The sequence below is a fragment of the Colletes gigas genome, unplaced genomic scaffold, assembly GCF_013123115.1.
Source record: "Colletes gigas isolate AHSC1104 unplaced genomic scaffold, ASM1312311v1 Colletes_gigas_Sc00004, whole genome shotgun sequence".
Taxonomy (NCBI): domain Eukaryota; kingdom Metazoa; phylum Arthropoda; class Insecta; order Hymenoptera; family Colletidae; genus Colletes; species Colletes gigas.
In genome coordinates, this window is record NW_025106633.1 from 9,170,942 (window position 1) to 9,189,160 (window position 18,219).

At 44.9% G+C, this 18,219-nt stretch overlaps 1 protein-coding gene across 1 annotated transcript in view; it reads left to right on the forward strand.

Moving 5' to 3' along the window:
• LOC122405017 (ras-related and estrogen-regulated growth inhibitor-like) overlaps nucleotides 1-18,219 on the forward strand; it is a 65,269-nt gene that overhangs the window by 9,625 nt on the left and 37,425 nt on the right. Inside the window, exons 3-4 of the mRNA XM_043409461.1 lie at nucleotides 6,716-6,772; nucleotides 16,583-16,659. Coding sequence (XP_043265396.1) covers nucleotides 6,716-6,772; nucleotides 16,583-16,659 — 134 coding nt within the window. The remainder of the gene's footprint in view (nucleotides 1-6,715; nucleotides 6,773-16,582; nucleotides 16,660-18,219) is intronic.

An 18,219-nucleotide genomic window follows, 5' to 3' on the forward strand; every position in this document is an offset into this window, starting at 1 on the left:
GCATCTTGATTCATATGACTGGGTCGAACCCTGAAGTTACAAATATGAATAATCAAACAGGATGATGGAGCGACCGAATAAAACGAGCGGCCATATTGTATGGGGCTTTGTACCGCGCCGGGGAAAGAAGTCTGAATTCCACGCGGAGTCGCATTAATGAGCTCTCCGCGGAAAAATAATTGTTACATTTCTCGCTGAAACGTCTGCAACTTTATTATTTTTCCTTTAGTATTTCGTTGGAAATAATTATTAATTATAATTAAAGTAGTGAAACATGATAATCAAAATAAGGTTAGAAAGGTAAAATGTGATAGATACAATATAATATTCCATATTCTTTTGTTGCATTTGGGACTAGGTTTCTTTATTATACATTTCTACAATTAAAACAAAAAAATGTTCAAGCAATCCCTTTGTTAGTGATGGAACAACATTGACAAAGTTTGTATGAAAGCCTGTCGGAGAGATCATGTCTTATAATTGAAACCACGTAAACCTTCATCCACCTTGACCCAACATCGATCAACGTAAGATTGCACAAAATGTTTTCCACACAATTAACCATGAACATTGGACCGAGAAAACTAGTTTGCAAGAAGCTGTAGGAGAACCAATCCGTCACCGTGAAATTACAACACACTCTATACAGATTTCGATTATTGAACGCGATCCGGGAAGAAAAATTTTACTGCCACTCCATCGGTTCCCTTTGGAATAAGAGAATTATCCATCATCTCCCATTCGATTAGGTCTACTATTACACTAATTTTCCTCCATTGGAATATTCGAATGATAATTTGAATAGCATACAAATATTTCTGTACTGATTAATTATCTGGTAATTTTGTATTTGGAAACCGTGCAAGTAAAATGGCAGGTAGGTCGCGAGCGTCTATAGCAACGTGGGACTGAAAGCGCATATTTCCAGCCATATTAGGCCAATTAAAACGCGTCGATAATGAACTCCCGATCGCATACAGCGGTTGTGTATCGCGCGAAAGATGGTTGGCGCGTTTGTTGAAAAGCGATTAAGTCGCTCGTCGGTGGAATCGTGTGTAGCGTGGAAGATGCGGGTGCACGGGAACGAAATACGGCTGCAGTTGCGGCAGCGGCGGCTGCACCCAGCGGAGTGCCATTCGCTGACGCGCGATGCTTGTCTGCACGGCGTACAGTGGTCTATAGATAGATTCACGGCGGATAAAGCTCGGTGCACGTAAGAAAATAGTAATTACGGGCACGATCACCGCGGATAAGAAGGAGCAAGATAAAAAAGACAGATTCACGGCGCGGTAGAAGCAACGAGCCGCGTCTTCTGCTCTTGTCCCGCCGGGGCTGCTTTCTTTGGGGCTTCTCGTTTCTCGGATCATACATGTATGATCGAACCCTCTGTTTCACCGATTTACTCGCGATATTATCGTGTTTCGTGTGAGATTAGTTTCGCGAAAAAATTTAAACCGTCGAGAAAGTAAAAATTTTCCACCAAGTGGCAAAGTCGTTTCAAAGAAATTCGACACCGGCAGATGTTCCTACGCAGCGATATCCTCGAACCTCCGAGTCATCTTTATCTCCTGCCGACGACCGTAGAAAAGGACGACGAGTGGAAAGAGAGAAAAAAAGCATTGTCCTTTATACAAATCGTCGCCCGGCACTCGGGCTCGTATCGTGTTTCGAATGTCGTCTTTCACGCTTCGCTGGCTTCAGGGGAGATTCCCCCCAGTTACGAGTAATAGAAATATTTACGTCTAGGGTTCGTTTTACGAATCGTCACTGTTACTGTTACGGGGAACGAGGAATGTAGAAGAACGCGAGAAATCATTTTCGTACGTACGATGGACAAGGAAACGTTAGAACAGATACCCAGAAAAAATACCCTCGTCCCCTTAACCTCTTAGTCACGATGCGCCACCTACAGTGGCTCAATCCAGTAGCTCACTCTAGTGGCTCGTTCGTTCACTGTTCGAGTTAAGTGATCGTGTTCATATTTTGTCTCAGACTATTTTTGCCTTCACAACGTTTTATAACAGTGTTAACAATATACGAACAGAGTATATACAGTGTTTGTATCGATACGCCAGTGTCAGTGTCAATGTACCCGCGCAGAGAACAGTATTGTCCCGCGCAAAATTCAGCCGTGCCTAAGAGGTTAAGTAGTCTTTGAGTCGTTGATCGGGAGAAAAGATTTGGCGCATTGTGGTCGTCGCGACACGGTCGACAAGCCCCGCGTACAAGGCGACAGCCACGACGCGATTAAGCGACCCGTAGTTCTGATTATCTGTCGTTTTATGAATTTGTTTAATGATATGCATTATCGTGTATCGTCGTGCGCGCAGTAACGCCTGTATTTACGATCGCGCGCCGGGGCACCGTATCCGCGGCGTTTCCGAGATTTACTCGATAAGCCCGTTGACGCGTTCAATTCAGACTTATGAACTAGACGAAGGCATTCACAAGCGGAGTTTCTTCGCCGCGTCGCACGACACGGTCGCAACAATGCCAAGCCAGCCTCTCGTGTATGGATCCCGGGATCCCAGCGTCATAAATTTCTCGCCGTACTGTGAACTTCTACGTATCTGATACGTGTCTCGAATTTCCCTCGGGTCTGAACTTTCGTCCGATGCTGGTTAGAGAGTTTACACGTATTTTCGTTCGACACAAAAGGTACAAATTGCGAACGCTTCAAATGTCAGCGCTGCACGGGGGACCCCCGAAGCTAGGCCGCGTCGTCCTACTTTTACACGTCGAGTTTCATCGGGCGAAAGAGACCTTTGGGCTTCCGCTTCCGTTCGATTCGCATCTTCCGCCATTTTGGTGCTCGAAATATTCAAGTGTTTTAATTCTACGTTTCTTTTGCATTTTCTCTGGTTGGAAATGTATCCGCTGGATGGCGTGGCGATCTAGTATGTATTTTCTATCGACCAATGCTCGCTCGTTCAGTTCTCCTACAGTTGGGTTAGTATTAATTTGTATTCTAATATCTCTGACAATGTCTTTTGCTATCTCGACGTTGGACATTGAGAGTCGCTGCTCCGCCGCGTCGAGCAACTATTAATAACACAAGTCGCATTATGCACGGTTATCCGTAATTAACGTAACAACTGTCGTTAAACGAGAGGTGGCTAATAACGTCGAGGTACATTTTGCGAGGAAAGCGGCTATTTTTAGAAGGAAAGAAAGTTACTTCGCCGGAGGAGGGGGAAGTTATCTCAGCCGGTCGGTATTGGCTGTCGCGCGGTGAAACCTACCTTTTTGCGTTACGGGGGGAGGGGGAAAAATGGCATCAAATACGTAATAACGATAATTAATGACCGGCGGTGTACAGGAAATGTCGTTAAAAGGAATGCCCGTATACTCGTTCGCGACGTTATGAATGTACGAGCGCGCGTCGGTGCACTTGCGTTTAGAGGACGCTCGCTTCATAAATTTCTTCGTTACTTCGCGAGAACGTCGCGAGAGAACTTAACATGTCGCCGACTTACGTATCCTCTCGTTCGACCCTTGAAGACTTATCGAGTACATAGATCCGTGCCCGGCCCCGTACTCGTCGAGTTCTCGTATATACGCCGTTTATAAATCTGTCGTCGCGGCGGTTGGCGACTCCAGCGGACGACCTCGCGAGAGGAGCTGGGTTTGGACCCGCGTAGAACTCGATCCGCGGACCGCGGCGACTGGTTCGGTTCGCTCGAAGTGAACTGGTTGCCCGAAATTGATGGGACTCCTAAACGGTCGGCGGACGATGATCGAGAGGCGTTTTGCGGCCTCGACGAGATCGTATCTTCGCGAGAAATTGCGTTGCGTCACCGTTCGCGCCCGATATCACGACGTTTGAAACGCGAGACATTTTCTGGCGTTGTTCGAACCTGTCCGCGACGCGATCGCTCGGGTTTCTGGTGTCTTCGCGCGCCACCTACAACCTACGAGCGTATTAATCGAAACCCCGTGACAAAATAGTCGTCTATGGTTATTGAAAATCGAAACGATGTCTCGAAGCAATTAAAAAGTACGCAAAATTCGTATTCTCTCGTGCAACATCGGTCCAGTCGACGTTCCATAAATCAACGTACTCGCGTAAAATTAAACGCGCGAGCGTTTTACAAGAACCGCGGTGGCGTGGATTGAAAATAATTCTCCGTTTCCTTCCATCGGAGAGGAATTAATTAGGCCTCCACGAAATCGAGACTTAATTTTTGGACAACTGGAAACTAACATACCCACAATTTGTCATGGAACTTATTTTTACGAACTTCGTTAGAATTCAAGATTTATTTTCTTTAATATATAATCTTGAGTTTGCGCGGGAAAAAATTTAACATCGACGTTCTCGCCTCAGAGTGATTCCGCCATTTTGAAAGGCTCGGTAAAGCGCGGTCGAGAGCTACTTTTACGTTTTTCGACGAACCCAAACGAGCAAAAAAAAATTGCCAAACTTATTTTTAGACCCTTCGAGGGTGGCGTTGGTGCGTTAATTGAATTTTCGTCGATTCGCCGCGCGAGTGGGCGTAAGGTATAATGGACACGCGGAATCGGGAATGGAACAGCCTTGCGTCATTAGCCACGATAAAAGTATTCCCTTACCGGTACACCACACCTCCTGTCGACAGCTCCGCAGACGCGAGAAGCACGCTAGGCGGTTTCACGAAGCGCCTGGCTCGTTTCGTTCTGTTTCAACCCTGCAATTTTGCGTGAAGCGAGATCGCGCCGTACCTATCGGCCCGTAATTACACGCTTCAACGACCTAGCGCCTCGAAAAATAACCTATAAACCGATTTCCCCCCGTAGGAGGGAAGATTCGACGATACCGAGCTTCTCCTGGGCGTTGCCTGCTAAATAGCAGGTTTTTTTCATCCGAGTTCCCGGAAAAATTCATCTGAAAATCTATTCACACCTGCAGCCGTCAATCTCGCGGCAGTAAACACTTCCACCACCCATAAAAACACGTTTCTTTATTTCACTTTTACTTTAGGAATTTATTTTTCAATAATACAATATTTCGAATATAATGAAGCTAAATTTTGTATTAAAATTATTTAATAAATTTTTTTTAAAAATTTAATTACGAAAATATATTTTAAAAATTTCATATCGATTCTTTATATCGCGCAGTCGGGTAGAAACAAGTGTGGATCGATGCGAGCAATAAGTGTTAATACGAGTGGAAAGTTGCACGTTTCTTTGTCCGTCGATCGATCATTAATGCGGATGGTCTGGTAAAATTAAAGCAGCGCGAACGCGCGTTTGAATAACGAATAAGCGATCCGGGTTACTTTCTAACAGTTGAGAAACACCTGTCAAATTTATCGACGTCAATTGGCCTGCTCGGATAGGAAAAGCGCGCTAATTATCCGCGATCTGTCGTTACGTGCGCGGGGCTACATCAGCCAGTGCAAATAGTCGACTGGTGTTCGATTCTTATTCACTTGGAATTCCTCCCAAGCTATTTATTTTGCCCAAATTCCAGAACGAATTATCTATATTCATTTTCTGAAATTACCCTTATTGGATATCTATACTATTAATAAACAGAGAGCCGATTTTTATGTTCACGCAAAACTCAAGACCTATTGAACCGATCTTCCTCAAATTTTGACACGTTATTCCTGCATACTCTAGGACGGACATAGGCTATGTAGCATGCCTCAGAAGCGCGTTATTAACATGTAATTTATATGCTAAGATTTCATGTGTAGGACCACGTGACCCCTGTATACGACAGTCTACTTGCGTGCGCATGCGTAGCAGTACTGCGATGTTACCGCCAGGTGGCGAAGCTTCTCGAGCGCTTTCTCGCGAGAGAATTGCATTATCGCGGATATATATGTCAGGACGATCGTCTGGTCATAAATTGCTTTTGCACAAGGTCGGGCTAAGCCGTGACGGGGCATGCTAGTTATGGGATATATTCAATACGACATTCGTATAATGATAAACATTTATTAGCAATCAAAATTAGGACTCTGTCTATTGTTTTTAAACATATACGTATCTAGATTCTGTATATTCCTGAATCTATCGGGTGAATTCTTTTATACATCCACCAGGTACAATAACGCCTATTTTACATTAGTCGTTTCAGTTTTGTATTGTATTTATAGGATTTCCAACAACCCTTGCTTATTCTTTACGATCAATTATTACCACCCAATTTTTGTTCGAAATATATTCCCACAGCACGTACGGTTTACAAGTAATTTCATATCATCGGGTTGTATAATTCATAAGCGCGGTAAGAAATTTTTTCAACGTTTCCGAATAATTTCGTTCGTGCTCGATCATCTTCTTTCTTGTCATGCCGTCTGCCTACGCGCCGCATTTAAATACAAAAATCGTACGCTTGATATAAACATCAGGTTGGCCCGACAACGGCGATCGTCGTTTTTTCGGCTGAAAATCAGCGACCAGATTTCTCTGCACGCGCGATTGAAAAGCTCGCGTACAGCCGGTGGGGGATTACGTTTGAACAGAGAAATTATATGGATGATGAATTGCTTTTCACTTACGTAAACCTGTTTCTGCTAAAATTAAGAAACAAACGAGCAGTACTTTCATACCGACCCGGCACCGACGCGAAGACGTGTCGGAAACAGTACACCCGGAGGTGTTAAAAGCAATTTAAAACTCCAACACGTAGCAAAAACTTACAGATATATTTTTTCCCCCGGGTATTTGCGACTGTCGTCGAATGTTTCACGCGTCTAATTCATTTTTATTTTCGTTTCAGCCGTAGTCGTGCGGTATTTGACGAGGCGGTACATCGGCGAGTACAGCTCCACCAGCGGTAAGTTCAGAAACTATTTCGCTAAGAATCTGAGCGTGTTTATCACATCCAATATTTTTGCAAATTAATCAGCCTCTGTTCGGGCAAAGATGAATCACGAATGCACAGATTTTGAATTTTACATTAATAATCCGAGATTGCGTGTTCGAACGGGACGATCGGAGCAACGGGCACAAAAAATGGCCGCCACTTATTCGATCGCGCTCGAGCATTTCGCGTCCTGTCGCAGTTTACGCTGCCCCGATGGCCAGATCGGTATCGTATGGATAATGGCCGAGCTTCGACGTTCAAGGAATCGTTTGACTACGGCGGCAGTCGCTTTCTTTTTCCCCGCAGTTTCGCCCGTTTCGAAATAACAGTCCGGCTCTAAAAGTAATCGTTGCGGTCCGCGAGTACAAATTGAACGATCGCGCGAATGGGCCTGTAAGGGGAGAACAACTTCTTCCCCGCGGAGTATCGAATTCTCGGAATGCGGATCGCCGTATGAGCGCGATTATCTAGACTCCTTACTGCGAGTTCCAGTTCCCTTAAGCTATGCATACCGAGGGTCGTGCCGGGGCAATAAGATTTTCAAGAAGATTTGCGTATCCCACTATTTTTTTCTTCCTACGAAACCCTGTTGGGTCTATCGTGTTTCGCGGCTACAATGCGCGGCCCAAAGAATGGCGAAACATTCCCAAGTATTTTCGGATGCTGAATCGGCCCAGAATATTTCTGAGATACGTGGGAACATTTTAAATATCGAGTTCATAAAGCAGGATGATCGTAATTTTTAGTAGGATTATAAGTTCGTACGTGTGTCTGATTTTTCTTTGTTCCTGATATATATCAGTACTTCCCGGTAGTCTAACTGCATGTGGCTATCTATAAACACTGCACGATGTCTCATGTACAGCCTTGTTTATTCTCTGAACGCAATCTTACCGCGTTCTATGAATCATTTCGGTTCGTTATCCCGACAAGAGCACTGCCAGGTAATTAGAAATAGAAGTTGATAGCGACGAGCTATTCTTATCAAGATACACGTTCGATCTAATTCTGGATCGATCCAAGACGTCAGCGAATTCATCCAGTGTCCGAGGAGTACTAAAGAACTTAATTTTTTCCGAGATAAGATATAAGGAACAAAGCTATCGGAAGTCACTTAGTTGTATACACACGTAGAAGGGATTAAACACCGACGACAGTGAAATACTATGCTGTTATGCATCGTGAGTACAGGTCATGGTCAACACATTTAGACCCTAGTTTAACTTGGATCAAATTATAGTAATTCCATTTAACGTAAGAAATGGAAAAATCATCAAATTGGAAAACTCAGTAATAACGGTGGATAGCGTTACAATGTACGGGCTCCTTTGCTAATATTTCAAGGCAGAAAGATTCGTAAAACGTATAGTTTCCGCGAAAACCGCCTCGCGCGGGGAATAGTAAATTAGTAGGCATGACTTGACGTAATGCATTCGTCAGAGAACGAGTAGGTGAAATCGAGCGATCTCTATTATTTACCGAAGTGAAAACCGAGACGAAGTCGTAGGCCTGGTCGCCATTGTAAATCGCGGCCTATTATACGCGCGAGCGCGCGCATCGGTCAACGGTCGGCGGCGCGCGCAACGCGCGGGAATATGAATTCGTCTGGCAATAACCCGGGTCCCCTCCGGTCGGTTATTTTTCGTTTACTTCGTTCTCACGGCCCGTGGAACCGTTCGAGCCTGAGCGACCGTCGAGCAAAAAGGCCCCGGCCTAATGAAAAGGCGTCACGTAACCCAGCGCGTGTGTTTTCGAGGGGACGATAATAGCGAGGGCCTGGTAGCGCGATTAACGAAAGCGATCTATGAAATGGACCATTGTACTGTCTCGAGAAGTGAATGACACCGGCCGGCGCGGCACGGAGGAAATTGAATTCTCCGCGAGATCCGCGACGCGCAGATTGAAATAATGCGGGGCAATAGATAACGCGATTGTGCCGTTTCTACGGCCACCCGGCGGCAAGGTTCACTCACGTGGGAGTATTTCGCGCGGCAGGTTGCTCAAAATTTCCAAGGAAATCGGCAACTTCCATCTCTCGACACGCTCCGTCGCTTTGTGTTTGCAACAATTTATTATTTATCCGTTTCGAAACGTTCGAACGTGTTTCCACCGCGAAAGAAAGTCTCGCAACTGCCATCCCCGAGACCCATTATTTTAGTCGCTTAAACGAGAAATGCTGCCGCGATAGACACCGTTAGCGAAAGAACCGTACAAACGTATGATTATACCATTGTTTCGAGAGCCCAGGCTCTTTGCAACCGAGTTTCACATAGTTGCATCGGTGAGCCGCGTCCGTCCGCGGACGGGTGAAGAGAAATCCTAGCCGGTTAACTCTCCGTACACGCGAGCGCTACATCTCAATCGCCGACGTGTTCTGTCCGCGATTCTTTCCGTCGCTCACGAAAGCGTCGGTTAATCGCTGACGGAGGGAAAATCGCGGCGAATGGAAGACCCACCGATTTTTATGGCGCCTCCAACTGCGTGGCGGACGCGAGCCTTCTTCGCGGCAGGTTTCCTCGTAACAGCTTAACGACTCCCAGCATCCAGAGCAAAAAGAGAGAGTGAAGGCTGATTCTCGCCGGCGCTGTCACTGCCAAACGATAGAATAACGCTAGAAACACGCATCGATTATACGAAAGACCGTTCGAAATAATTTATTTCAGCAAAAAGTAGCTGGGGAAAAAAATAATTGTACTGTACGTCCGCGAAGAGTTGGCGAATGAAAGGAACGCGGGTCTGATTGGTGGTCCCCGCTAAGTCGCGCACGCGCAGTAGCTCTTTAACCCTACAGCGTCTGCACTGGTAAAGCTAGTAAGCTCTGTTCCGCTCGGTGGGAATCGAGCTTAACAGAGAGACAGAAAAGAACGGAAACGCGCCGTGAAAATAGTCGCGGCACCGATGGCCGGGCTCTAATTCAAGGGTACCGGGGGAAAAAATCTTAATCATGGCGCCTCGCGAGATACGACGAGATCTCGAGGGCATTCTAGCGGTTACAGAAATATACCGGGGGAGAGAGAGAGAGAGAGACACGAGCAACCACGGCCCCGAAGAGGGCGGAGATTTAAACACTCGATATGAAATAGAGCCTATGGGGAGGGCCTGCAGAATGCAGATCTCTCTCATAACTCATGGCAGGCTACCTTGCCATAATAATTGCCGTGCACGCTCGTGGATGCATAAGCTATGAAGCCCCGTGGATGTCCGTCGGTGGAAAAAATCAGCGACGGGCAGGTGTGTCCCATCGTCCTCGGTAGCTTTTTCGCCCGCGAGACCAAAACGGAGATACCTTTCGAATTTATGGGGGAAACCAATTACAATTTTCCTGAAATCATTAAATTCTCAATTAAATTTACAAAAATTAGTAGTCACATAAATTGTTATTTATTTATACATGCCATTTAATTTAATTTCCTAAAAATTGCCTGGAAACGAGTTACAATATAGAACGAGAAGAGTCCATAAGGTGTTAAGAGCCCCTCGAGATTTATGGAGCGAATAAATGCAAATGTTGCTTAAATTTATACCTTGATCATCGCTGACCCCTCGTCTGTGGGTGTTCGAACTGGTTTCGTGCAAAAATTGATGCTGTTTTGTACCGTTAGATAAAACTTTGCCGACGGGACGACGTAAAGAAAAGTCCCACGGATCCATTGCTCCGTAAATAGAGACTAATAAAAGGTGTAACTGTACCTTTATTTGCTGATATCTTTTTACATAGTGTTACACGCGCGTACTGTTCGTCGTTGGAGTGTACTGTTCCGTACAATGAATAATAAGCTTCTTAAGGTATTAGTAAGCGCAATAAATTTGAATTGTCGTGATACGTTGGCGAGGTGGGTTCCATTTCATCCGTATCGGAAAAGTGGGTGTGGTGTGTACGCTTCGGGTAACTAGACATGTGTCTATACCGTTAACGTTGGATTATTATGAAACTGCAGAACTGCGAAGCTAATATGAAGATCGGGATCGGTGATTTTTTTACTCTGTGACTGTTAGGCCAACCAGCAATTCCGATGCAAGTGTTTTTTCTAAATTAGAATTTAAAATAAGACGCACACTTATAAAAGTTTACTTTGCAAACTGAAATAAACAACGAAAGATGGAATGGAAAGATCGAGATAATTCAACGGTGATAAACGAAACGATTCACTTAACCCTTTGCACTCCTATGTCGAGTGTGATTCGACATCAATTTTTATCTCAGGAGCTCCTTCGTCAAGTCCAAAGAGATATCGTACACTTGAAAGTTACAAAATACAACAACAGTGTAATTAAAACAGATATTTTAACAGGTAAATTTCAAATAAAACACTTAAAGGCGTTTGGGAGCTGCTGGTAACAAAATTGAAATATAATTCGGAGTGCAAAGGGTTAAAGAGCCTCAGGCTGGAGACTTCGATGCCAGAGACACACTCCGTCTTCCATTTTGACGCGAAAAACGTCGCCGCGCCACCGATAGACGCTCGGATCGAACGAGGGGAGTCCTTTCCAATAAGTAGCCCGACGTTCGTTCGAAATCCGTCCGCATAACGGTGGTACGTGATCCATCGATCCGCGGAGTGATCTATCGATCGATCGGGATGCACGATCTAATCTAGTCCCCGTGTTTCTCGTGGACCCGCGGACAAAACGTTCCCATCCGCGAAACGATCGACAATGCGCTCGGTGGACTCGCTTTCTAAATCATTGTCTGGAATTATTCCACGCAATGAACAGCGGTGAAAGAGATTTGCATTGTTAATCGAAATCGAAACAATCACAAAGCGGCTGCGGCGGCGAAAGATGAGGGATATCGATTATTCCGTTGCGCCCCCGAACGTCACAGGGTCCCGGGCGCTGTTAGATCGCCATTATCTATTCACTGCCATGGATCATCGACCTCGTTCCTTCCAGCATCGAGAAATCAAATTTAATTTGTGCCCCCCTGATTGACCATTACTTTCTATCCATGCAGATTGTTCCACGGGAACGGCAATCAATTGTAGGAAAGGCAGGTTATAGTCGAGCGTCGATCGAAGATAAGCTTTCGCATGATCGATGGAAAACCGATGGGAATTTCTGAGCGACAGAAACGATCACAATGATTATATTTTTCAAATTACAGTCAAATAAAAAAAGGATAAATGGATAAAAAAAGGATTAAAAAACGAGGAATTTTACCATTTTTATGGAGTCACATATTACATTTTCGGTAAAGAATTTTTTTCTCGAAAGGGCGTAGGAATTCATTGGTATGTCTATTCACCAAAAATGATTGTAATTAACCCCCGCAACTGAAAATAATTTTTTTTAAACGATTTGAAATTTTTTTTTTTTGTCAAAAACTCTGCTTGTCGATTTTTCTTAAAAATTCGTTTTTAATTTTAATAAACACAACCGTGGATAACTTCTTTATTTGTGTGAAGTATAATCCGTAGCATTTACCAAAGAATAGTCGGGGTTTCAAAGGACAAAATGGTTCTTATATCGATTATTTTATGATTTCTCCGTTTTATGGGACAGTCCAGAGACTTTCCGAACGATTTTCTGAATAATTACTTCGGAAACAGACCGTCGAATGAAGAAGACGTGGTTGAAATACATTAATTAGGCGAGTCGTACACGCTATGGTATCCCCATATCTAGACATGTCCATTATAACTTTCCCATTGCATGTCGATTAAAAATAACTATCGTTTCCTGGTCACTTCACATCCACGTGCTTATTTACTCTTTACAAATAACTATTCAGTTGGAAGAAGTAATCAATTTTGAAAAGAATTTAACTTGACTATTTCATCGTCGTATTTAATTTTTAGACCAATCATTTTGCAGTCCAAATACCTCGATTACAATAAAGTGCATAACAAAATATGTAATTTCGGTTTAAAAAATATTGTAGAAAATCTTCTACTCTTCTAACGTTTTGATTCGACCGACTCGCTTGGGACACCCTGTACGTGGAACAGAAAATAATTGTCGCAATGAACGGGCAATCGAACACATTCATACCGTGTGGCTAGTGGTTGTTCGATCTAGTTTTTCATCGATCGTTACGGAGCATTGGCTTGTCGTGGCGCTGACAGCGTCACCGGAGTCAACTTTAAGGGGTCGATTAAGCAATTATCCCTCTCCTCGATCGCCGCGACGTACAACATTATCCGCTTCCTGGTTACGTCCACTACCGATTACCCATAATTTTCCCAGGAAATTAATTAATACCCATCGTTAAAGCAGCTCTCGCCTATTTCGATGTCTTTGTTTTCGATCCATGTCAGCGCGTATCGATCACGACGGTCACGATCCACCGAAGAAAGATGCAAGTATCAGCGATAGTTTTTAGTCGTGTCGTGGCCCGATAATACGAATCGAAACGATCAAAATTCCAATATATTTTTATTTAGATATAAATCCCAAGGATAATTTATCGATTGCACGAAATGAAAATGAAAATTAGTACCCACGAAACGAATGAAAGGGATCGGAGATAAATCGCGCGATACGCGTTACCGCGAAACCGATAATGTATATCATCGCGTTGGCAATTTCAAGAATTTCACGCAACACGGGCTTTCTTGGATCTCGAAATTAAATTTCTATTAACCCGCCGGGATTTTTCCGCCGCGATTGGCCGTCATCATCGAATCACCCACGCCAGCCCCGAGGAAATCGACGGGTCCCGCTTTCACCGTTCGAGGGCGTTTTCTTGCGGAAAAAGCCCAAGTCGCTACATACAGGGTGTATCGCAACAACGACCACCATGGAACTCAAAAACAACGAAAACATTCGTCGCGTCCATTTTCCATTCGATCTTCAAAAAGTGATGACTCTGATCTCGTTAATGAAAACAGTTATCGAAATTTTTGTCGTCGACATCCGATGTATACTCTGTATCGATCAATTTTCGTAAAGAACTTCTTTTCTTAGATGGTTGGTGAAGGATAGAAAAATCCCGTGTAGCGAAACAGAGTACGATTTAATAAAATTAATCTGAATAAATCCGATGTATACTCTGTATCGATCAATTTTCGTCGAGAACATCTTTTCTTAGATAGTTGGTGAATTTAATAAAATTAATCTGAATAGGGAACTATATTATAGCGACTATAAAGCGAAGTTGCGGGAGTTGGGAAACTCGAATAGCGAAAAATGGCCGCTCGGTTTCGCAACCGCCTGAAGAACACTTTCTTGCGCGACAGACTGTACACACACCGATCGAGGGAACTCAAGGTGCTCGCCGTAGCCGCGAATCTTCTTTTCGTCCCCCTTTTCGCTCGTTTCCCGCGGCGATCGGCGCCGATAAACGAAATTTTTCGAGGATAAAGATCGCTTCCACGGGACGCCTGGCGTCCGTTTTCGAACGCCGCGGTGGCGCAAAAAAATCGTTTGAAACTTTGACACATCGCCGCGGCGCGCGGATAATTGTCGGCGCGCGGCGCGAGATTCCCTTATCTGCGGATAATTTACATCCGACGATCGCATCGGGCCTCCGGTAGCCAACATGCGATCGTATATTTTCTCCCGACGCGCGCGTCACGCGTGAAACCAATCGAAATGCACACACGAACTGTCCCGATTAGCGTACCGAGACCTCCAATCTCATTCTCTGCCGCAACACGGATTCGAATATGACTCGATCTTGAGAAACTCTCGAAACTCTTCACGCTTTTGACCCGATATTCTTAAACGCGTTCTTTGCGTTGAATATTCATTCGCTAAATAATTACGACCGAGTGTCGACTTAAGTGTGTATTTAATTAATGTAGTTTCACAAAACGAAGGTGCTTTTCTTAGCTCGATGGTCTTCTGCCAAAAAGTGTCCTCCTCAGGTAGTACTGACCTTTGCAAGGGAGGAGATTGCACCAATGGATACAAATTTTCATTAAAACTACATGCATGCAATGTTTATTCTAACACTTTGGATTCTTTTTGTCAATTTATAACGTGTAGAATAATTATTTTATTTTAAAATTAAAATTTAATCTTGATCGATCGAATAAATAAAAGCTTGAAATTTTGCGGGTCTCTGGGCGGACTGTACGCCGTCGAAGGCGTTTATCAGCCGCCATCGACGGGTCGAGCGAAGAATTCCGGTGGCCCTTGTACGATATCGCTTAAAACGCTGCTCGCTGAAATTCTTCCGATCGGATTTTTCCGAGGGCAGGTGCGATAAATTTTCCGCGGCGGAACGGCCGCTCGAATCGCTTCTCCATCGGCATTGTCCGGCAATAAAACTTTCTCGAGCGTAACGGCCAGCTAATATAACGAGCATCCTTATTTGCTTGTTTCTGCGCGCGCCTAGCACCGACGCCGCTCGCTACGAGGTGTTTATGTGTTTATTTATCGTTCGTTTATTGCTTCTGTTTTGGCGCAGGGGCTACTGTGCGTGCTCCGTTCCGTGTCGCTCGTTCCCGCGCGATTCTGAGCCACTGCAGCGAGAAATTCTCAACCAAAAAAAATACGGTCACGCGGCGAATCGTCGAACAAAATTATATTACTTACGCTCCAACTATTTAAAGTTTGATCCTTTGTTAAAAGTGTCCTTCAGAATTTTTCCACCATTTTTATTTACAATTTTTTGATTCTCGAAGTGGATTTTTAAAAGCTTCCCAGGGGCCTCTGTCGTCTTGGACGCGGTTGCACGGGCGAAAGTTACGCGTCATTGTCAGCGATCGACGTAATGACAGAGCGGCGCGACGCCCTGCGTCACCGCGTCAAATCGGAATTGTCGTTACTAACTGGTTCGGGACTTTCGCGCATTAGCCGCGTTTTCTATTTCGCGGGAAACTCCGCGCTCGACGTTCCCCTAACCAAACGTGGATGTTTCATTTCGCAGAGAGCATCAACACACCATAAATAGGGATTAGGGATCGAACAAGGGGTTGTACAATTTTTCATTGGCTTCAAGAAAATAGTTGTACTTGTTCAAACTTTCCACTCATTCAATCTCGCGTGCACAGTAATGATTCGTAAAATCAACAACACTTCTATCCCTTCCAACTGGTAGGATCTCCCTTTAACAAACATTTCACGAACGTTCATTTTAAGAATGATCGGAGCGCAGAGGACTCCAACGGAGCCAACATCGAAGAACAAAGCACATTTATCCGAACTTATCGAAGAAGCTAATCGAATCTCGACGGTACTATCGCACGTAAGGACGGTTTTCTCTCGGGTCAGAGTCTATATTATTCGAGCAACTCAACCGGGGGATTAGAGACCCCGGTCGTTCTCCGTCGCGATTTTTATCGCCGCGAATTAATCTAAAATTTCAATTTCCTCGGTTCGTCCGACGGGCGCCAACTCGCGCGACCGAAGACAGGGGATAAATGAGCCACGTAAATCACACGGCGAAACGTTGTGGCAGCAAGTAAGGCCCCCGGGCCGTAAGATAAAAAGAAACGAACGATTTGAAGAATTAGCGGGAATTTTAGCCGCAGCGACTGTTTCACCGTCGCCCGGGCATTAATATCGCCCGCTGCCTCCTAGAGATCGATCTCGGTCCTGGTGTACGGTTTCAGTTATCGTTTCACGGATCGCCCGAGCCAAGGACGCTAGGCTAGATCCAACGATTACTCGTCCGAGTAACCGGTAAGATCTCTCTCGATCCTCGAAGAGGACTGACGGATCGATTTCATTATCCTCGCGGACCGAGCTCGTACGTCTTCTCTCGCGGGGCCCCCTTTCGCCTAAGCCCTAGCAGAGCCCACGAGTGCCGGCCCGATAGCGGATTCAGGAATGCCTTCTCCGCGGCTATCGTTCATCAACGCGTCAGTATAATCTCGTTCTACTCTGTTACAGATTTCCTGTACCGGCACAGCGTTACCATCGATAACGTTAGTACCGAGGTCGAGATACTGGACACTTCCAGGTGCGAGGTAAGTCCCTCCATGTTTTTCTACGTTTCGTTCCGTTCGGGGACTCGACATTTTCGCGGCTGGCTAGCCAGATCGCTCCGCTCTCGAGCTCTCTGTACGCTCCGTGGCCAGAGCTCGACCCGCTGCCGGTTAATTTCACTCGGCCGAGACGAGTTTATGGTAATGAAACCGACGGGGGGAACGCAGACGAGGGGGAGGCACGGGAATTCTAACGTAGGAATGTGTTCTTATTGACTTTCTTTTCTGCGAAAGCTACACAGGGTGAGTTTGCTTGAGCACGACCGACCGATAGAAAACTCTCCTCTCTCGTTAATCTTATTTTTTTTTCGACGAGGGGAACAGTTCTTTTCTTCGACTTCTTCTTTTGCATCGATGACATACACGGCTGAAGAACGTTTCGATAAACTACCCTGCTTGGCGACAATTTTACGTTTTCTTCGCGCGCGAACGATGCACCGTGCCCCGTATGCGTGTCACGGGGGCGTGTCGCGCGGGTACCCCCGTGCCCCATATACGCGACACGGGCATAGAACGAATTGAAAATTTACCTACTCAATTTCTCAACCCTTTGCACTCCGAATTATATTTCAATTTTATTACCAGCAGCTTCCAATGCTTTCAAGTGTTTTCTTAACTAAAAAATGGGGCTATTTAAACAAGCAGAGGAACAAACAAATTCAATTAAATATCTGTTTTATTTACATCGTTGTTGTATCTCGCAATTTCCAAGTGTGTGATATTTCTTTGGTTCGGACTTGAAAAAATGTCGAGTGGGAGGGCAAAGGGTTAATATCCGGATCGTACAGTTCTCGTCACAGGGTTAAAGGGAAACACCTGATCGAGCCGCGAATATATTCTATTTACTGTCGTTTCGCGTATTAGCAGGTATCTCCCACGGAATAAATCATCGTTTTCTCGCCGAACGTATCGCAATATCTTTCGAGCGGACAAGCACGCGCAACGTTTAAAACGGAGAGATTTCCGCTGGCGTGGATCACAAATTATTCGTGGGAAAAATAAAAAAGAGAGAGAGAGAGGAAAGAAAAATACTCAGCACCTAATGATCCCGGATTATTGATGGATACATGACATAGATTGCCGTTAAAATCTCACTCGGACACGGCGGCGCGGTGAAAATGTACATTTACGGCCGTACGTTTATTTGACAGACTGATTTGCCCGGATGAGTTATGCCTTAGTTGCGAGCGTTTCGTACCAGCTGTAAATTATCCGACGCTTGCAACGGGATCGTCGACTTCGATTTCTGTTTTACGGCGGTTGACGGAACGACCGACACCAAGTTTCCACGCGAATCCCCACGCTTTCCACATCTCTTAACCCTTTTGTAACACCCCTTTATAAAATTCCGCAAACAAAAGTTCTCGTTACGCACGAATGCAGAGAATACAATGGAAGCTATTTTCCTTTAGATAAATACACTGCCTAAAATTGCAATTAACCCTTTGCCCCACAACCACGTGTGAGACTCGTAATCAGATATTCGAACCAAATGTAAACACCACCTACCATCATGGAATGGCGCAAAGGATGGGTAGTTTT